Source organism: Phalangium opilio, unplaced genomic scaffold (assembly GCF_054372755.1).
Source record: "Phalangium opilio isolate 3A_F unplaced genomic scaffold, DU_Popi_V2 ptg000009l_1, whole genome shotgun sequence".
Lineage (NCBI taxonomy): Eukaryota > Metazoa > Arthropoda > Arachnida > Opiliones > Phalangiidae > Phalangium > Phalangium opilio.
Window position 1 is genome coordinate 4,909,185 of NW_028324146.1, and position 20,813 is coordinate 4,929,997.

The following is a 20,813-nucleotide window of genomic DNA, read 5'->3' on the forward strand; positions in this document are numbered from 1 at the left end:
GTTTAAAACATTTTACGTGTGTAAAATAATATGAAATTTTAGGCTTTTGGAAAACAATATTCTCCATAAAATCTAAGAAAACTGAAATTTATACAATTTTAATGATTAAGAGTTATATATGAAATTTATTAAAAAACCATGAATCTTTGAGATTCTTATAATCAGTGTCGGGTATCTGAAGCAATAGATCGAAATGTATGGAGAAGGAAATACGCGTAATGAAGTTTTAATATCGAATTGACTTCGCCACTATTGGTTCTTTTTGTCAATAGACAGACGTGGTTTAGTGGACTAGAGTATCGCGTTACCAATATACTACTATCAATCTACATTATACAATATCGTATTTTATCGAATTAGCTTTCTTCATGGAAGCTTTGATTAAAAAAAATAACGATAAACCGAAATATAATTTTTATAAAAATACATTCCAACTTTTTTTCAGACGGCCTCTGGGTGTTCTGGTATGTAGACCTCAAATTTTTCCACTTTCCAAAGTTATTGGTGATACTAACTTCACATTATTATTTAGCATCAATATAAAAACTTGGAAACATGTGGGCATACGTTTGCGCTGTTCTTTTACTGGCCAGTTATGTCAGGTCCGATGATGACTCTTCAACACCTCACATCAAGTCAGACTTGGGCGAAATCACTGGCGTAACCTTGAAATCCCATAATGGCAAAGAAGTTGCGGCTTTTCTCGGAGTACCTTATGCCGAACCTCCCGTAGGCGACCTTAGGTTCCGTGCACCTGTTCCGATGGATTTGCTCCATGCCCCTCTTAAGGCCGACAAACTACCACCGGCATGTATTCAAGCTGTTATCGAGAAAGACGAAAACCACCTGGAAAACTTTGTCCCACCCATACCTAAAGTCGCTGACTCCGAAGATTGTCTTTATTTGAACATCTACGCACCAAAACCTAAACCCGTTGACGCCCCTGTTCTGGTTTTCATACATGGAGGTGGATTCATGTCAGGGTCAGCCAGTTCCGAAAAGTATGACGGAAGGGAATTGGCAGCCGAAGAGAACGTCATCGTCGTCACTGTGAACTATCGACTGTCCGTTTTTGGGTTCCTGGCTATTGGTGGCGATGCTGCTCCTGGTAACATGGGTTTGAGTGATATTCGTGAGGCTTTGTCGTTCATCCAGCTGAACATCCATGATTTCGGAGGTGATCCGCACAAGGTAACCGTCATGGGTGAAGGAACTGGTGCTGTGGCAGCTGGAGCCTTGATGCTTGCCCAGAATTGCAGCTGCCTTTTCCAACAAGTCGTACTGTTGAATGGCTCACCTACCAGCTACTTTGCTATCGCTTCGAAAACTGATGCTGAAAACGTCGATAATGTTTTGGCGGATAATCTGGGTAAGGATATTAACTTGATAATTGTCATTCAGCTGAGTGCAATGCATGGCGATTTACGTAGTAATTTTAGGCGTACGTTCATAAACGATGGCGTTGATGAGCAAGATATTACTCGGCACTGTCATATGATTATTGTTTGCAATTTCGACCGCTAATAACAAATAGGCTATTTTGTTTAAAAAGGATGCGCTCATGGAGCAGAGGGCCTGGAATGCATTAAAGGCAAAACATCCGAAGAACTGGCCAAAGTGACGACTCAAATGGTCCACCAAATGAAACGATTCTTGCCGGTGGCCGATGGTCATTTCTTCGCTCACAATCCCCGAGTATTGGCGATGCAGGGTAGTTTTGACCCAACAATCAGGGTCTTGATCGGAGTTAGTCACAACCGTGCCAGCATCGTCAATTTTATGTTCTCGCCGCTAAGACCCAAGGAAGACTCTTACATTTCTGTAGGGGATTTCAAAAACCTCATCCACCTTATGCTCAAGGATAAAGCCGAATACTCGACTAACGCTGTCTTGTTTCATTACACCAATGTTACGGTACGTTAGAGACAATAATCTTGGCCCTTAGGCCTCATCAGCTGCTTGCACGCGGAAATGGTCATACTTGTTGTTTTTACGTTGAAAGGATCCCGATGACCCGGAATCAATCCGCGAAAACTCTCTCCATTTCGTCAACGATATAACCATTACTTGCCCTACACTTACCTTTGCCGACGAGCTACTTTTCTCTGGAAACAAGGTCTTTCTCTTCTACTTGGACCACCACGTCGATCCTTCTTACCCGAGTTTTGCGGGGAACATGAATGGTGAGGATATCGATTTCTTTTTTGGACACACGGACAAGGAAGGCATGCACTACAAGGAACTGGAACAAGATCACGGTTTCACTTTGATGGACATGTTAGGAAGATTTGTCAAGGAAGAGTAAGTATAATGGAAGATGGTCACTATTTTCAAAAATGTGTGAATCTTAGATGTAGTTAAATATATACTATAGGGACAAAAACGATTCACATGATGAGGATATTGAAGAAGATGGTAAACATCTACCCAACTATTCCTTGCGCAAGAAGACTTATTTGAATTTGAAGGTGGGAAGCAAAACTGGTCACTTCCTTCGCGCCGAACAATGCTCTTTCTTCAAGAATTCTTACTCGAAAGTTAGGAAAGCCGCTGGTACGTTCTATCAGCACACAAATTAACTAAACATGCACTAATCTTTAATTTATTTTTACAGCACTCATGACTGCAAACAACTGCTAAGTGTTTTTTGAATTTCAAATAAAAGATTTGATATAAAAATGTTTTAAATAAATTGCTTAAATAAGATATATATTTTTGGCTCAAATATTTCAACACAGCACCCTTAATGAGATGAACTCTTTACATGATATAGTCATAAGTCAAATTATTTTTCAAGTATTTTAAGAATTTTATTACTATATTTAGGCCTATATCGAAAACTCGTTAAATTTAAATTATCGTCAAATATTTAACAAAAATATATTTAAATGTTTAAGCAAAAAGTTAATAAGGCGTTAGCAAGTAGAGAGTGTAGATATTTATTAACATATCCTAATTACAGTTTGGTAGCTTCATGGGGGTAAGCCTTAAAATTGAGTTGATTATTCTTATAAGTAAAGACTGACTGATAAAGAGTTTGAGAGCTAGGGGACATTGACACTTATCTACCTAAAGATTCCATTATTTATATTAAATTAGGGTTCAATATTAGTTATTTAAAAGGTAATTGATTAAACATGTAAAAAACCGCTACTGGTTTAAGTATATTCTGAAATGCAACAGGAAATTGAACTGGGTTCTTAAAACTAAAGTTTTCATTAAAATCTCCTTATCTTTTGATTACATTTGTTCATGACCATTGTCTCCGAATGGTTGCCAAGCACTAATCCTGGCCCATGTATTGCGTCCTGTAAAATTAAATGACATCGTTATGTAACATAATGTACATCTACCAGGAAAGTCAAGTATAAATTGTAAAACCATTTAAAAGAAAGGTTCACTTATCAAAATCAGGTCTTCAGTTCCTTCAATTAGTTAACCTTTGACATACGTATCAGAAGTAATCAGTAAGATAAAATGTGGTAAAAATCGATAATCGAGTCTAACAGACAAGTCCTGGAAAATATCAAGACGCACTGGCTATTTAAGCTAAAATGTGGTCCCTAACAACAAGAAAGCACCGTGGAAATGAGAAATCCTTGAGATTGAATGAATAATCTAAATGGTTTATATTTCGCAAAACATGTATTGGGTTTCATCGAAATCGTCTTAAATTTCAGGATGAAATGAAACTTAACCGGTGTTTGCGAGGGATCAGAAGAGATATTTTCGACAGAAACCAGAAAGTTCGTCTGAAACATATCAAGACAAAATTTATCAAGCAGTATCATTGATTATCAACCGAAAATTAAGACTGCCGAGACATTTTTTTTAAACAATTTCCGATAATAGAAATCAAGACCAGCCCCCTTTTAAGAAAGTGTTGTCAGAAGTGCCGAAGAAACTTTACTGGTAAGTGCTACTTTTACTTATTTGTCTCAATGATTACGGAAATCGACTTTTAACTACTTTTCCGTGCCTATGACTCGCGCTATAGTTAGTGAGAATAAACGAAATATTAACTGGTCGTTGCTTTGGTCTTGGTAATGAAACAAATTCATTCACAACATCCTGTTCCTGTATATAATGAAATTTGTTTTATTGCCACTGTCTCGATAAGACAATAGGTCTAAATACATGTGTACGAAGGTCGCACCATCCCTTTAGAGCTATAAGAAGTTTGGACAACGTGCCTTACTGAAATTCCCTTAGAATCACGTGTTATCTGACACCTCATCCTCATTTAAAGGCGTTCCCTAAAATTACACTTCCATGCCTATGTTGAACGTCTCTTATTGTTAAGAAGAGAAGGTTCATGAGCATGTCGGTATTAAAAAATTCCTTAATTACGTTTTCAACCTTACAGTGCAGAATGTCTTCTTTGTCCTTCGCTTTCCTACTCCTTGGCCTAGTGGTCTTCGGCGTTGTGGCTCATCACGAAGATGGCCATCCTCTCGTCAAAACATCCCTGGGTGAATTAGAAGGTACCATACTGACGACTCATGAAAATAAGCCAGTCGAAGGTTTCCTCGGTATTCCCTACGCGAAACCACCAGTAGGTGACCTGAGGTTCAAGGCACCCGTTCCTGTTGAAGCTTTTAGCTCCACTTTAAAAACCAATAAGAAAGCACCATCCTGTAAACAAGTATCTTTCTTGGGACCACACAGAAAAGGGCCTGGTGACTACTTGATCGCAAACTCGGAAGAATCTGAAGATTGTCTGTATTTGAACGTCTTTGTCCCTCATCCTAGACCAACAAACGCTTCAGTCATGGTATTCATTCACGGAGGAGGCTATTTGACCGGTTCGGCCAACATGGATATTTATGATGGCAGGGAATTGGCCGCCGATGAAGGCGTTATCGTTGTCAACGTGAATTACCGTCTATCCGTCTTTGGCTTCTTATATACGGATTGCGAGGAAGCTCCGGGTAATCAGGGTCTCTTGGACATGAAGGAGGCCTTGAAGTTTGTCAAGGCTCATATCGCCGATTTCGGAGGGAATCCTAAAAAGGTCACGGTAGTTGGAGAAGGTTCTGGCGCCTCAGCCGCTGGTCTACTTATGCTGTCTCATAGCTGTAATTGCTTGTTTCAAAAACTGGTCCTGGTAAATGGTTCACCCATGAATGTTTTTGGAGTTCATTCCAAGAAAGAGAGCAGGAAAATGAGCGATAAAATCGCCACAAAATTAGGTAATTTATTTTAATCTGTCAATGGCTTTACATTTAAACCAGAGAGACAGACAGAATTTCAGGCCTAATACTAGTATGCATGCTCTGATCGTATACACATCATGGCTACTCTATAAACGAGAAATTATACATGATTAAGGAAACTGACATGTGTGAGCAAATAATACGTGATGCTTCTTTAGGGCCTAAAATAAAAATCACCTTGGGTTTGGCATCAATTGATGAAAGACGTTTGAGCCAGATCTGAGGCAATATTATTAGAAACACGTAGTACCAAGAACCCATGTAAAGCTCTGTCCACACTGAACTCGCGCTCGCGTGTTCGCGCCTCGTCTATTCGCATCTTCGCGAAAACATTTGCACTTCTGTTCTGATACACGCAAAAATTTTGCATTTCCAATTCTGAGAGCCAATCAAGTTTGAGCAATCATTACGCCTTCTGCCCCTCTCCATCGACGTTGTTCAAAGAGAAAAACGAAACTAATCGTCCCACCCTTCCTCTCGTCTGTGATTGGTGCTTTTCACGCGAAGGCGCGAAATTCTTGGCCTAGTCGCAAGAAATTTGTATCTTCGCGATATGAGGACGCAAAGTAGCGAAAAACCAATGTGGACAGTAGAGCGATCTTGCAAACAAGCAAAGCGAAGATGCGAACTAGCAAAATGTGTCAGTCTGGATAGGCCTTAAGACCCCAGAATATATGAATAGCAATGTTATGATTCCATGAGTAGATATGTTTTGCACTGCGTCGTTACTATCGTGCCAATATGGCGATGATATGAGGGAACAGTGGGTGAAAACCTGAGATCGTGGTGTGCACTACAGCCCAATATTATCCGTTACACGTATTTGTATTATTCATGTTCACTTCTTTATATGTTTGCCTATTAAGGTTGCGTATTCCCTAACCACGACGAAGAACACCAAATTGTGAAATGTTTGAGATCGAAAGACGCCCATGATTTGGTGGAAATGAGCGAGGCCCTTGTCCGTGACAGTTCTATATTCTTGCCCGTTGTTGATGGACACTTCCTACCACATCACCCACGAGTCTTAGCCAAACAAGGCGCCTTTGACACTACCATTCCCGTCATGTTGGGATCTAGTTATCACAGGGGTGCTATTGCCAACTTCTTATTCAGTTCTCAGAAGCTCGATGAGAATTCGTACATCACGAAAAACGACTTACGAGAGCTCATTAAAAAATTGTTGCACACCAAGTCTGATTACGAGACTAACGCTATCGAATATGTGTACACAAACTTCACCGTAAGTCGGAACTTCGTTGCATAAACCATGATGTTGAAGTAAAATAACACCGATTACTTTCAGCACCCACACGATCCCGAGGCGATCCGGCACATGGCTATTGACATGACGACTGATTCTCTCATTTTGTGTCCCCTGAATAAATTCGCCGACGAGTTAGCAGTTTCCGGAAACGACGTGTTCATGTTTTTCATCCGCCATCATCCAAGCAAGCACTCATATCCTAGATTCGCGGGCAACTTAAAAGGCGAGGACATTGACTTCCTTCTTGGACACGCTAACCCTGAAAACGGGTATACAGAAATGGAACACCAAAGAGGTCATCACATGATGGACCACTTGGCTCATTTTATTAACAATGGGTCAGTCATTTTAGATGCCCTATTCCCAATAGGTTTGCGACATAAATAACACCATAATACGCACTTTCAGAGATCCTAACCTTAGCAAAGATGACCGACATTTCCCAAGATACACATTAAGAACCAAGGCTTACCTGGACGTCGTTCCTGGAGGCACTCAAGGTCATTTCTTAAGAGCTCAACAGTGCGCTTTCTTCGATCACGCGTACACTAGAGTTAAGCACGCAGCTGGTAAGTCTAAAAAACCAAGAGAAACTTTACCTGTTCTTACCAAACTCTAGCAAATATTTTGCTAGACTTAAAAGGTCGTTCCGCATCTTTAAACACTTCCCTTTCTATTTTAAAATACCGATTTACTTTTTCATTTACAGCTCTGATGTCTTCTCACAACTGCTAATCGAATCTCACAAAATTTAATATCGTCTCATAACAAAAAAAAATACGGGTGTTCAACAACTGTATTTTAAGAATAAAACCAATTTAAGCTTTATTGAAAAGTTTCGCGTAATAATTGTTCTCTTAAAAAGAATAACTGAAAACCATCATATTTAATATGTTCTCAGCCAGAAAAACCATGAATAGGTAAAAGCAGGGATAGATTTATTTTTAGAAGTAGAAATGGAGAACGGAGTATTTATTTCAGTCCGACTCATAGCCAAGTATAGAGCCCCCTCCTTCCAATGCGTAACTAAAAGTTTAAATTATCTTATTGGCTCACTTAAACTACGTTTTGATGACGTTGCTGACGGGGACGGCGAAAATTACGTAATTCCTTTTTACCTCTGTCTCTATGACCCGCCTCTTCTTTCATACCCCTCGGTCCCGAGGAAGGGAGTCCGGCACTTTGACGCGCGCCCAGATTATTCTGTTCACCATTCCTACTTCTAAAATTAAATCTATCCCTGGTAGTAATTAGTTAAGTGTACTGTTGATAGGTTTTTCTCAGTACATCAGACATATTTCTATACTCCTACTTGGACGTAATTATGAGTAGATGTTTGGTATATTCACTTTGACTTTACGTTGCGTTTCGAATATGTTTCGTCGCATCCCAGACGATATGTAGGAGTTAAGTGGCATGCATAATAACTTCGCAATCACCGTGGAAAACCATTACACCTTTTACAATGACAAAAACAATTGTATTTTTCAAAAACACAAGTTTTTATTTTGTTTAAAAAACCATCTAACTCGAATTTTAATGGATAAGAGCGACGAAATCATCTTTCTTTTTGGCAGATAAAATCGCGTGGTGGATCGCAAAGGTCTTCGCTTTGAGAAGAATAATAGTTACCAGGGACGCCTCTTATTGCTTCACTTCAAAAAGGTAAGCTACAACCTCACATTTATAACCGCATTTAATTCTGTTTACAGTGAAGATGTTCGAAAGACCTTGTTACGTGTAGTCAGGGAAATATTTAATTTTATAAGTAGGAATGGAGAACAGAATAGTCTGGGCGTGCGACAAAGTCCCGGACCCCCTTCCACGGGACGGGGGAGAATGAAAGAAGAGACGGGTCATAGCGACATAGGTAAAAAATTAACTAGTTTAAGTGAGCCAATAAGATAATTTAAACTTTTCGTTACGTGTTGGAGGGAGGGGCTCTATACTGGGCTATGAGTCGGACTGAAGTAAATAATAACCGTTCTCCATTCCCGCTTCCTTCTAAAATAAAATTTATCCCTGATAATACTAACTACACATGAACATTTGTTTTTTATATAGCATTAATACAAAAGCTTGGAAAATGTGGGCATATGTTTGCGCTATTCTTTTACTGGTCAGTTATGTTGGGTCCGTTGATAACTCTTCAACACCTCACATTAAGTCAGACTTTGGCAAAATCACTGGCATGGCCTTGAAATCTAATAACGGCAAAGAGGTTCAAGCCGTTATCCAGAAAGACGAAAACAACCCGAAAAGCTTTAACGTTTCATCCATACCTAAAGTCACTGAGTCGGAAAAGAACACCATTGTCGTCACCGTAAACCATCGACTATCGGTTTTTGGGTTCCTGGCCATTGGTGGCGATGCTGCTCCCGGTAACACGACCTTGCAGTGACGGCCAAAGCCTTCCTTCTAGAATTATTACGTGAGCCGCTAGTAAGTTCTATCAGCATTTCCGCTTACTAACTAACCACGCAGTGATCTTTAAATTTTTACAGCAAACCGCTACTAAGATTATTTGAATTTCTAATTAAAGATTTGATTTAAAAACGTATTAAATAAAATAAAATTCATTCAGATTTGCAACTTTTATATCAAACAGCTCTCTTTGACTATATTATGGAATACTTTCCCTAATATAGTCGTAGGTCAAATTATTTTTCAAGCACTATTATAATGAATTTAAAACATTCATTATTCATGTGTAAAATGTTTGTTAAATAAATAAAAAGAAAAAAAAATTGATATTTAAACGAAAAAACAAGCATTAGCAAGTAGAGTCTCTATATCCTACTAATATTGTTATTATTAAAAACTTTGTGAGTTTGGATGTTTATTATTTAACAGTGCTATAACGGATTTGGATGTAATTTGGAATGTAGGTAATCAAACGAGCGTAATCGAATCACTCAAAATTTAACATAGGTTGAAGTTAAAAAATAAAACTGTTCAACATCTGTATTTTAGGAATAAAACAACTATTCAAAAACAGTATTTTAGGAATAAAACCATTTTAAGCTTTATTAACAAACATTGTCCGTTGGACCGGAAATGGAACAACAGTCGCATGCATTTGTGTTGGTATAATAGCTAAGGATTAAAAGCATTTATGCGTTATTGGTTACATTAATGCTGAAATGAAGGCAGGTAAGTAGTACTTAACAAGTGCATAATAATATAACGTGGAATTTATTTATCCGGCGCATCGGTTCCGCGTTTTTTCTTCTTGCGGTTTTCAATATGACATAATTTCAAGTCAAGTAGCTCTTCCAATTCTTCCTTCTCCTCTCCCTGCATATTCCATTGTAAGTTTAGCGTAATAATTGTTCTCTTAGATTAGTTGAAAACGATCATAATTATAATATAAATTATGTTCTCATCCAAAAATAAAAACAAGAATGAATATAGGGCAGGAAGAATGAGTAGCTGACTTAGGTTGGGACTCAATTCTACCTCTGAAACTTTCATGGGCTATCGGTAATACCATAAATTTATACATTTAGAGCAGTATGAAGTCTTATCTAAGAGAGCTACCGCTCTCATAGAATAAGATATGTTCCATAAGTTTGTCACTGGTTACTGAGAGCTTGTCTTGAAGTGACGTCGGTGAAACGTCATAGATTTTCGTAAAGCGACGCCTGGTGAGGCGCTGTCAAAGGCTTGGTTCTGACTAAATGGGAAGATGGACTGCAAAACCTAGTTTAGTCGATTATCGTGTCGTTCTCGAACTAGCTCTAATGTGTATATTTCATACTTATGGAACATATCTTGTACGCATAAAACTTTTAAGAAATTGAAGGCTTGGCCTGAATTCTGATCGTTTTCGAACATTTTATGCTGCATAATTAATAATTACGGTGTAATGATGTCTAATGACTAAGCCCCGCCTTCCTTCAGCCATTGGTTCCGAGTAGCGAATCATGTTATCCAGACATTCCTTGGGGGATACACCTCTTTCTACCACCATGACGATTCTAGCCCACTATAAAATAACTATTAAATTATTATGACCCACAATTATAGTCAGTCTAAACACGGGGCACTCTCACTGTCTGACCTGTCTCATCCACTCGTTTTTTCTCTCGGCAATGTCCTGGTACGTTTTCCCCATCATCGCAATCAACATGTTGAGCAGTAGGGTAGCAACAAGGGTAGCGTACATAAAGAACAGAATCTGGAATAAGGAATCGATAGGTTATATTTCGGAAACGAAACCATATTCGAACCTTAACGTTATACTTTAGCAATGTATGGATGATCTGTGTTGTCGAATTGACCGTAAATTTCACCAAATGTCCCAACTGACATTACGAACAAGGCCATAAAACTCTCTACTGGTGTTTCAAAAAAGTTTCTGGACGTTTTATTCTTGTTATCGTGCGACTGATGGATAACGAAGTAAGCTGGAAGCAATAGCAAAAAATTGAGTAATCTTGATTTACAAAATTGTTTAATAAAACCCCCTTTCATTTCCATAACATAAATTTTCATTTTGATAACAAGAAACATTAGTGACAGAGTTATACCTTGAGAGAATCCCATGACAAAGACGAGATATATAGAAACGAAACACAGCAAATCCGTTTGCACCATTTTGTAGATCATGACAACGAAAGGCCCGACCATCTTAAAACCCCTTGAAGGTTTAAAAAGAGCTTTGTAGTAAAACCACATCGTGAATCGACATACAGTAGTTATGATTTAGTACTGATTTTGTCAAGGGGTATATATGGTACGTAAAACAGCAGTCTCGGTTGCCAAAGGACCTGCCTGTGGCTTTGAGGTACTTACCGACAAAAGAATAGGAAGTGTGGCGCGGTTAAGAGCATAACAACAACTGCCATGTTGTCCTCAAAGTGACATTGGCAAGTCAGCCTCAGTGGTACCATTATGACCACCAACACGATGCACGAAATCAAGAAGAGAACCCGAGATGGAACTGTTGACTTAAGTAAATCGTTTTAGAGATAGTGTGTGACTCTAAATTGTGTTTTATCTTGGAGTGTATCATTTTAAAGTATCAAATATTTCCAAAGTTTCAAGAAAACAACTAGAATTTTTTACCAGGTTCTCGAAAAAGGTTTTCTTTCCCATGAATTTTAGTTCGTTCAAGGCTTGAATTATGTACAAAAAGGCGCCAACTGCGGCCAGAACCTCGAAAACAAGTCGAGTCTAGAATTATTTAAAAAAAAGGCATTCAAACTTTGGTCACCATCGGCCCTTACCTCCAATTTGGCGAGAGCCACCTGTTTATTATTATTTGAATAGCACATCAAACCTTGTCTTTGGGAGTGTCGTAAACCAAGAGATAACATTCCTCTGGCATCTGAGATGCGTTCATCGAGAATGGTGAAAAGGCCTGAATTATTGTGAGAGGATTTATTTCAGTCGTGAAGCCATCGCTGATGTTAGTGGGTAGGTCATTGGTGGTCGAGATGTAACTGGGTACAGTCGTATTGACAGTAACAGTGGTCTTGGGCGGCCTACTAGATTTGGTTTTAATCAGTGGCGCCGGTCTCAACACAAAGCAGCCGATCGACATAACGAAATAAATGGCGAAAACTAAGAATTTTGCGTAGAATCTGTTGCAAGAAAAAAACCTATTTCAGTTCTTTACGTATCTGTGTTCATGGGTATGTAGTATCTGTTTCGTATTCATGCAAGAATAGTATGGTTTTATATTCATGCATGAATAGTATCGGTTTCGCATTCATGCATGAATAGTATGGTTTCGTATTCATGCATTAATAGTATGGTTTCGTATTCATGCATGAATAGTATGGTTTCGTATTCATGCATTAATAGTATCCGTTTCGTATTCATGCATGAATAGTATCCGTTTCGTATTCATGCATGAATAGTATCTGTTTCGTATTCATATATGAAAAGTATCGTTTCATTTTAATGCATGAGTAATATCGTTTCATTTTAATGCATGAGTAATATCGTTTCATTTTAATGCATGAGTAATATCGTTTCACATTTATGCGTGAATAATATCGTTTCATATTCATGCATGAATAATATCGTTTCATATTCTTGCATGAATTGTATGGTTTTACATTCATGCATGAATTGTATGGTTTTACATTCATGCATGAATAGTATATGTTTCATATTCATGCATACTAAAAAAATTTAGAACTTAAAACTTGAGTGTATAAGGAATTAATAACCCAAAAGTAAAATTAGAGCAGTGAAGTTAACAAATTTTTGTGCGAATATCTGAATATTTATGTTTCAGTCCATAATGAATACTAATTACAATGCCCCAAACAAAGAATCTGAGCCTGACTAAAACTCCTAACACTACCTACCTTGTTTAAGAGAGTCAAATTCCAACTGAAAACAGAACGTGGGCTGACTCTTTTCCCAATATCAAACCCTTCTTTTTTTAACACTTTTTTAAAAATTATTTAACGGTCTAATTTAAACTGACATACTTAAATTTTATGAATGTATTCCATTTGGCGTTAAGCAAGTCGACAAGCAAGCCCTCCATCATGTCCAAATGTCCAGCACGCTCCTGAAAGGATTATGGCTGTTAAAATTATTATGCGAGTTGAACCATTATTGAAAACCATTTCCTCACCCCATACACCACCAAATTAAGAGCGGACTCTTTGAATATTTCTCCAGTTTGTGAGTTTATGGTATCAATTTCTTCCAAAGGGTAGGCTGCGCACGTTATATTACCCAACTGCCAGTAGATTTCTCGTTGAAGTTTCAGGATATGCATGAAAAGCTGTAGTGATTAAGGACACCACATTCAACGTTTTAAGGTGATAGCAAGAAGTTATATCAGTATCTCAGAGAGAAGGTATAATATGCCTTTGTATTCGCGTGCCATAGTCCCAGTCCCCCTTTCAAAATACAAGGGGGGACGTAAAAGGAGGCGCCGGGCTATTTCGCCTCTCCTCAGTCGGAAAATATGACTGTAATTTTCGTCACTCGCGTCGTCGCGCTGACGTGAGTTTTCAAGAACCAATGAGATGCTAGTTGTAATTTAGAGACGGGGATTGACTCCGGACCTACGTTTGGACTGGAGATAAAGCTGGAAATCTGGCGAATTTATACCTTCTCTCTGAGATACTAGATATAACTTCTTGGTAATAGTAACAAGCAACACAGTGTTTCTCGACATTGTCAAAGTTGCGTCACATCTTTGGTCCCATCTATATGTATTTAAGAAAGTTGTTTATTTTTTTGTTGTACCGAATTTGTCGAAACTGAATGGATTGATTACAATAACAGAAAATGAAGATTTAGAAGTGAAAACATCTAGCCATTAAGTCTGTAAAGATCGATGGCTGATCCCGAAATTTTAAGAAACAACATGATTCAAAACTTTAAATGTGATTTTAAAGTTTTACAACACAGCGTTTGGGAAACACTGAATTATCGGAATATTTAACGATGTCTTACATCTTGCCTAGCCAATTTTGCCGCCAAAGTTAACGGAGTCAACCCTTGCATGTTGTATATATGAGTCGTGGCTCCCAGTTCGTAAACTTGGTCGAACATATTCTTAAAAATATAATAAAGATTTTTCTAGAGAAAATATTTTATAATTTTCACGGATTGCAATTGGGAGTACCATATTGTTTTCTATGACCATGATGTGAGCAACGGAATTTCCATTAGTGTCTTGCTTATCCGGATCGGCTCCCTTGGCTAAGAGTAATCTAAAACATTCTTCCTGATTCAGACATGCTGCAAATGATAAGGGATACTCGCCCCAGTAGACGTATCTGAAATATTTTAAAATATCTAATTATAGGCTATTCCATGATTACCGTCAGAGAGGCAAACACCATAGGAGAGGACTGTCCCTTCCGAGGATGTTTTTGAAACATAATGTCGTTTATTTCAAATCCCCAAATATTTATATAAATTTGATTCAATAACGTTCCCTGACATACAACGCTCCTTCATTATCAACCATTTACCAATTTCAAATCTTGTCATAAAGCAATGACCATGATCTCGCCTATTAGACTTTCAGCTTTCTAAGTTTATTATATGGACTTGAATACTCGAATTACCCTTCGTAGTTGGTTTTGGTGCACAAATCAACCCATTCATGATCTAGATTATCCATTCGAGACGGTTTCTGGTCCTCCGGAATGAAGAAATTTCCGACGCACCTCTCGTGATAATTGGCACCGTTGTCCAGAAGTAGTTTCACCATAGCGGGATCTTCATTAACTATAGCCATGTGGAGAGCCGTTTCGCCTAAAGTTTAGGCATAAATTGTATTTAAAATTAGCCTTGCTTATCAGCCATCTGCTAAACTTTACACTCCATTTACCAAGAAGTAAATAAGTTGTCATTTCTATTTAAATTTTAATGTTAATTCGAGTAATTTGAAAATAGTCTAATTTGAAAAGTCTACAGATTTGGCACAAATTGAATGCAATTATCTACACGATAAAACCTTTCCACAATGATTGAGTTAAACTTGATCAAACTTAGACCCAGTATAAAAAAGAGAAGCTATTTATCTCTCCGAGTGACGATGACGTCACGGAGAGGTATTACACTGGACGTGTGTGTGTGTCTGTCACTGCGTTCGCAGTTGGCAAATCGGAGCAAACGTGTTATCAGAAAGCAATTTTTGGCTTCTACTCCCATAATTAGGATTAAAATGTACGCGGCGATCGGCTAGGGTTAAGAGAAACGTCTTGCCTTCCAAGGGCAGGGGCGGGCTTCCACCAAAGGTTCACGCAATTGCGGGTTTTATTATAATTTATTTCGCGAATTGTACATGGCTTAAAAAATTGTTCAAAGCTGGTCAAAATGTTACAGTTCTAAATTATATTTGATCAAGATAAAAGGCTTCTACATGGTATAAATTTTTGTATTGTATCATCTCCCGATCATGTTTCTTCACATTAGATTGGATGAAATTTCATACTATCCCAGGTAGCAAATTAACGTTGATTTAAAGTAGATTTTTGGTGCCAATGTTTTGAAAACGTTTCACGTGTACTTCACACGTAAGAAAAACGTTTATTTGTGGTACATAAGTTACCTCAAGATGTTTAGGATTTTCTTAACGTCAATAACACGTTTTTACAAAGTGATAACTAAAGCGTTTATTTCAGGTCTACATGTTACGTTTGCAACACGTTTGGGAATGGTGTTCAATTGGCCGTTAGTTTAGCGTTATTACTGTATGTTTCGGAAACGTTGTTATCACGTTCATAGAAAGTGATAACTAAAGCGTTTATTTCAGGTCTACATGTTACGTTTGCAACACGTTTGGGAATGGTTTTCAATTGGCCGTTAGTTTAGCGTTATTACTGTATGTTTTGGCAACGTTGTTAAAACGTTTATACAAGAGCGTTTATTCCAGGACTATATGTTACGTTCGTAACACGTTTGAGAATTGTGTTCAATTGACCGTTAGTTTAGCGTTATTACTGTATATTTGGGCAACGTTGTTAAAACGTTTATACAAGCGCGTTTATTTCAGGACTATATGTTACGTTCGTAACACGTTTGGGAATGGTGTTCAATTGACCGTTAGTTTAGCGTTATTACTGTATGTTTTGGCAACGTTGTTAAAACGATTATACAAAGTGATAACTAATACGTTTATTTTAGGTTAAAATCACGTTTCGAAATGGTGTTAAGTGGACTGTTAGTTTTGCGTTTTTGATGTAAGTTTCGAGAAAGCTGTAAGCACATTATACAAAAGCTTTATTTTCAAGTCTTTATAAGAAGTTCGTTCACAACACGCGTGAAAATGGTTTTAAATGACCCTTAGTTTTGCATTATTACTGTACGTTTCGGAAACGTTGATATTTCGTACATGTCTTGCGTGATAAAAAGCTATAATCAATCGTTATCACCTCTCCGAGTTTCGATGACATCACGGAGGTATTTTACTGGACGTGTCTCTGTCCTCGCGTTCGCAGGTTAAAAACAAGTTGGGAAACCAAAATAAACCTGTCCGAGCCGAGACGAATTTACTTTCTAAACACAGGTCCACCAGCCAATGAGAAAAACCGGAAATACATAGTTCAAATTGGTGAAATATTGCCAAGGTCTTTAGCAAAGGCTTAAGCGTTTAAAATTTCTTTTGTATTCTCAATAATTCTAATGAGGACCTAAAATGTATCACTGAAGGGTGTATTTAACTTTCGGCTCACTCTGAACCGTTAACACCTCCTATAAGAGGAGGCGAAACAAGGTCATTTCTAGTTTAAATCTAGGGTATCTTATTTCACAGATCCAATCGTTTCAACACTTGTTGATAGATGAAGAATTAACATCCATATGATCTAATGAATATAAAAAATGCGTTTTCACTATACATAAATGTATTAAAGCTGAATTAAAAAGTAAACACCAAATTTGAAATGTTAATATCAAAAGATGTTCTTGGAATATTAAGATGAAACAGAGCTTTATAGCTACACAACTACTTAAAGAATCGTAATGCCGAAAAATATTTAAAATATTTCCATTTAATATTCTGCAAAAAGGAAATGTTATCGTTTTGTAAGAGATCTTATCATCCTACTCGCTTTATATTAACTTTGATATGCGTGTAGTGTTTCGATTCGGATGCAATCTTCATAACTCGTTCTATATAAACTCTCACTTGTGTCATTACATAGAAATAAGTTTATCTTAAATAATTAATTAAATATAAATGATATTAATTATTTTAATCGCCAGTAAATAACTTTAAAAATAGTTAAATCGTTTAAAATAAAGTTGTTCCTATTATCTTTCGAAACTTTGGTAATATTGACGTTTAAAGTGAAGGGTACCCCTCTTGCCCGCTTTCTTCAAATTTTGGGATATATATACGATTCGTTTCCATTACAATAAAAGATAAAAACGCATTCGCGTGAACCGATGGTGGAAGCCCTGCCATTGGGAGGCTAGACGTATCTCGTAACCCTAGCCGATCACCGCGTATATCATAAAACCGAACGATAACGATGGAGAAGAAGCCGGAATGGACAAAGACCTGAAGATGGTGGTGCATAGAAGCTGGGTCAATGTGGGATTGACGAAGAACAGAAGATGGTGGTGCTTACGAGCCAGCAAGTACAGTGTCCATGTGGGATGGACAAAGACTAGCAGATTGTGGTACTTAGAAGCCAGTTAGTAAAGACTGGTGTTGGCAGTTAGTAAGGGACTTATGACATTGTTGAGAAGTCGATTTAGGATAGAGACGGTTGGTTTTTCATAATCAACAACGAAAGCCGTAGTAGGAATTATAGCTTATTTAAAAAACTTTTGACATGTAATGCATAGGCCTGAGCTATAAGTTTTTATAATTATAAGAAGTTTTCAGTTTCAACTCCTCGGTTAATACTCCGTTATTGCTTTTTTCCCTTGTATTGGCATGAATAGAACTCTTACAAAACTGTCATTTTTTCGTTTTTGCTAAATATAAAATTAAAATATGGTAAATATGTTTCGGCATTACGATTCTTTTAGTAGTTGTATAGCTATAAAGCTATGTTTCGTTTCAAAACTCCAAGAAAATCGTTTAATTTTAATATTTCAAAAGCCTTGTTATCTTTTGATTTTGCTATACTACATTTATACATAACAACTGAAAACTAGGCTTTGTATTAGTCCTGTCATTGCTGTGATATTGGTTCGGATTGCATCTATAAATGAAAATGCCGAGGCTAATACTGGCAATGTTTCGGTTCCACTTTGAGAAGACGAGTTAAATAATTACACACGTTCAACTAACTCATTGCACACGTTCAATTAACTTATTATAAACGTCTAATTAAACAAATTTACACGTTCAATTAACTTATTTCACACGTTCAATTATTGTCTTTAACATTTTTAATTAACGTCTTATCACACGTAAAATTAAACTATTTCGCACGCTCAAATATCTTATTAGACGCCTTCAGTTAACGAATTTCACACTTGAAATGACTTATTAAACGCGTTCAATTTATTTAAAACGCAGGTTCAATTAACTTATTAAACACGTGTAATTTTCTTCTTAAACACGTGTAATTTTCTTCTTAAACACGTGTAATTTACTTATTAAACACGTGTAATTTACTTATTAAACACGTGAAATTTACTTATTAAACACGTGTAATTTACTTATTAAACACGTGTAATTTACTTATTAAACACGTGTAATTTACTTATTAAACACGTGTAATTTACTTATTAAACACGTGTAATTTACTTATTAAACACGTGTAATTTACTTATTATACACGTGTAATTTACTTATTAAACACGTGTAATTTTCTTATTAAACACGTGTAATTTACTTATTAAACACGTGTAATTTACTTATTAAACACGTGTAATTTACTTATTAAACACGTGTAATTTACTTATTAAACACGTGTAATTTACTTATTAAACACGTGTAATTTACTTATTAAACACGTTAAACCAACGTTATACACAGGTTCAACTAACTTATAAAACACATTTAAAAAATTTTTGTGCACGTTCGATTAAGTTGTTACACTCGTTCAATTAACTTTTGAGACACGTTAGATTAACTTATTACACACGTTTAAATAACCCGAAAAATAAACATAATTGGAACCGTTTAACGCACGATTTATCCACGTTAACCTACTTTATAATACACGTTTTTAAAACGAGAAATAAACGAGATTTCTCATGTATTTACGACAAAATAAACACGTGTGTAAACACCGTGTTTCAAGGTGACATGATCACCGTTTTAAAAACGTTAATACACACGTTTATTCAATGCTACGTTTAAACGTTGTGTCAACATGAATTTGCTACCTGGGATATATTTTTGTATGACTCAAAGCTAGGTAACAAATTAGTGAAATGTGATCAAAACTGGTTTAAGGTGTGACTCAAATTTTAATAAAAGGTTATGACTGTTTCACCTAAATAAATTTTTGTAAATTTTAGATCTTACCGTAGTATTCATCGCAAGTGTAGTAGTCATTCAAAAGTTTTGGATACACTTTAATTAACTGTTTCGCTAATTCGGCGTGAACGGTACTTGATACGAGAAAGCATAAATGTATCGCTGTTTCACCCACTGAACCGCGTTGGTCCAAATCCCAACAAACATCACGGTATTTCGGGTTTTCTACAAAATAATAAGACTGATTAAAATGTTGTAAGTGTATTCGAATCTCTGAATGGATACTTTTCATGCAATTAATTCTCATAATGGCGAGATTAGTATTATAGTATGTCAAGGTCATTCTAAATTTCCCGTTTTTCTGTCCCTGCTTAGCTATTTCGCATAATCATTTTAATACCTATGTCTGCTGGGTTAACTGTTGATCCATTGGCAGCTTCAGTCTGATCATTGTTATCATTACACATCTTAGTTTGCCCCTTGGTTAAATTGATTTGCTTATTCTTGGGTCTTTCTTTGTTCCTCAGCATGACCATTTCCGTGACAGGGACCAACTTTCCTTGTCCCTTGTTATACAGGAACGGTTCAACTAATCTTCTTATTTCCTCTTCCATCTAAGTATTCCATGAAAAATTCAAATAAATTCCTCGAAAAACATTTCGAATCAAAGATATTTCAACTATTTCTAAAAAGTAACAGAAAATAATGTTGACTATAACTTCCATCGCTAAAATGTTCGATCGATTTTACGATTTTTCATTAATTTTTAGCAGAAGGGAATCACATCTCGCGATAAATTGCATTTGGCTTGGAGCGTGCCACGAGAGTTTTGTTAACAAGAAGGCAGGGCGTTACGCGATTGATCAGAGGTCCTTATTTCAAATTATCCATAAAATCTCACCCTAGTTTTAATTTTAAAATAATTCGGAGATTTTTCCTGGATGTTTCACTAAGCAGACTGGTCTTATAATATGAAGAAGAATTGATAAAAAAATCACTTGATTTTCCACTTCACCCTCCCTTTAAATGAAAATCGACATGCAAGGCCAATTTTTAGCTGAACTATCAAAGATTGTTTGTAAAAAACAACAATTGATTGTAAGACATTTTGGTCACCAAATGTTTCATTATCTTCGATTATACGATAAGTAATAATGTTTTATTACTTATATATCGAGTAATCGAAGCCAATAAAAATTTTCCGTATATATCAATTTTAACAAAAAAATGTAAGATATGACTGGTTGAATTTAGGATGTACCAGACATTCAAACACAGTTACTGTTATCAACCCAAAAGTTACCTTTTCTTGAGTAATTTTTCTTGACATCAACTGCTTGGTCCACTCTATTAATTCCCCTCCCCCATTGACGTCCATCAAAGAGTAAATCTTTTTGGAACTAGCATCGGCTTGACCTTTCACCCCAGATGTAACGTTACTCTCGGTATTTCCCAT

General features: G+C 36.8%; 3 protein-coding genes across 3 annotated transcripts; 2 read left to right on the forward strand and 1 right to left on the reverse strand.

Moving 5' to 3' along the window:
* The first annotated feature begins 43 nt into the window (after nucleotides 1-43).
* Nucleotides 44-2,707, forward strand: LOC149713490 (acetylcholinesterase-like). The gene is made up of 6 exons (XM_089848485.1): nucleotides 44-464; nucleotides 533-1,369; nucleotides 1,553-1,914; nucleotides 2,003-2,301; nucleotides 2,375-2,553; nucleotides 2,615-2,707. The coding sequence occupies exons 2-6, from the start codon at nucleotides 556-558 to the stop codon at nucleotides 2,638-2,640; spliced, it is 1,680 nt and encodes a 559-aa protein (XP_089704611.1). The 5' UTR covers nucleotides 44-464; nucleotides 533-555; the 3' UTR covers nucleotides 2,641-2,707.
* A 1,072-nt stretch (nucleotides 2,708-3,779) lies between these two features.
* Nucleotides 3,780-7,318, forward strand: LOC149713491 (acetylcholinesterase-like). The gene is made up of 6 exons (XM_089848525.1): nucleotides 3,780-3,912; nucleotides 4,367-5,192; nucleotides 6,083-6,459; nucleotides 6,523-6,821; nucleotides 6,892-7,052; nucleotides 7,193-7,318. Exons 2-6 carry the CDS (start codon nucleotides 4,373-4,375, stop codon nucleotides 7,216-7,218), a joined length of 1,683 nt encoding a protein of 560 aa, XP_089704651.1. The 5' UTR covers nucleotides 3,780-3,912; nucleotides 4,367-4,372; the 3' UTR covers nucleotides 7,219-7,318.
* Nucleotides 7,319-9,678: 2,360 nt separating this feature from the next.
* nan (transient receptor potential cation channel subfamily V member nanchung) lies at nucleotides 9,679-20,813 on the reverse strand. Its single transcript, XM_089849545.1, has 16 exons — nucleotides 20,661-20,813; nucleotides 19,758-19,971; nucleotides 19,406-19,582; nucleotides 14,535-14,724; nucleotides 14,087-14,240; nucleotides 13,915-14,016; nucleotides 13,082-13,234; nucleotides 12,933-13,015; nucleotides 11,768-12,071; nucleotides 11,554-11,661; nucleotides 11,281-11,435; nucleotides 11,016-11,125; nucleotides 10,729-10,892; nucleotides 10,547-10,663; nucleotides 10,346-10,471; nucleotides 9,679-9,780 (listed from the first exon to the last, which is right to left on the reverse strand). The coding sequence occupies exons 1-16, from the start codon at nucleotides 20,811-20,813 to the stop codon at nucleotides 9,679-9,681; spliced, it is 2,412 nt and encodes an 803-aa protein (XP_089705671.1).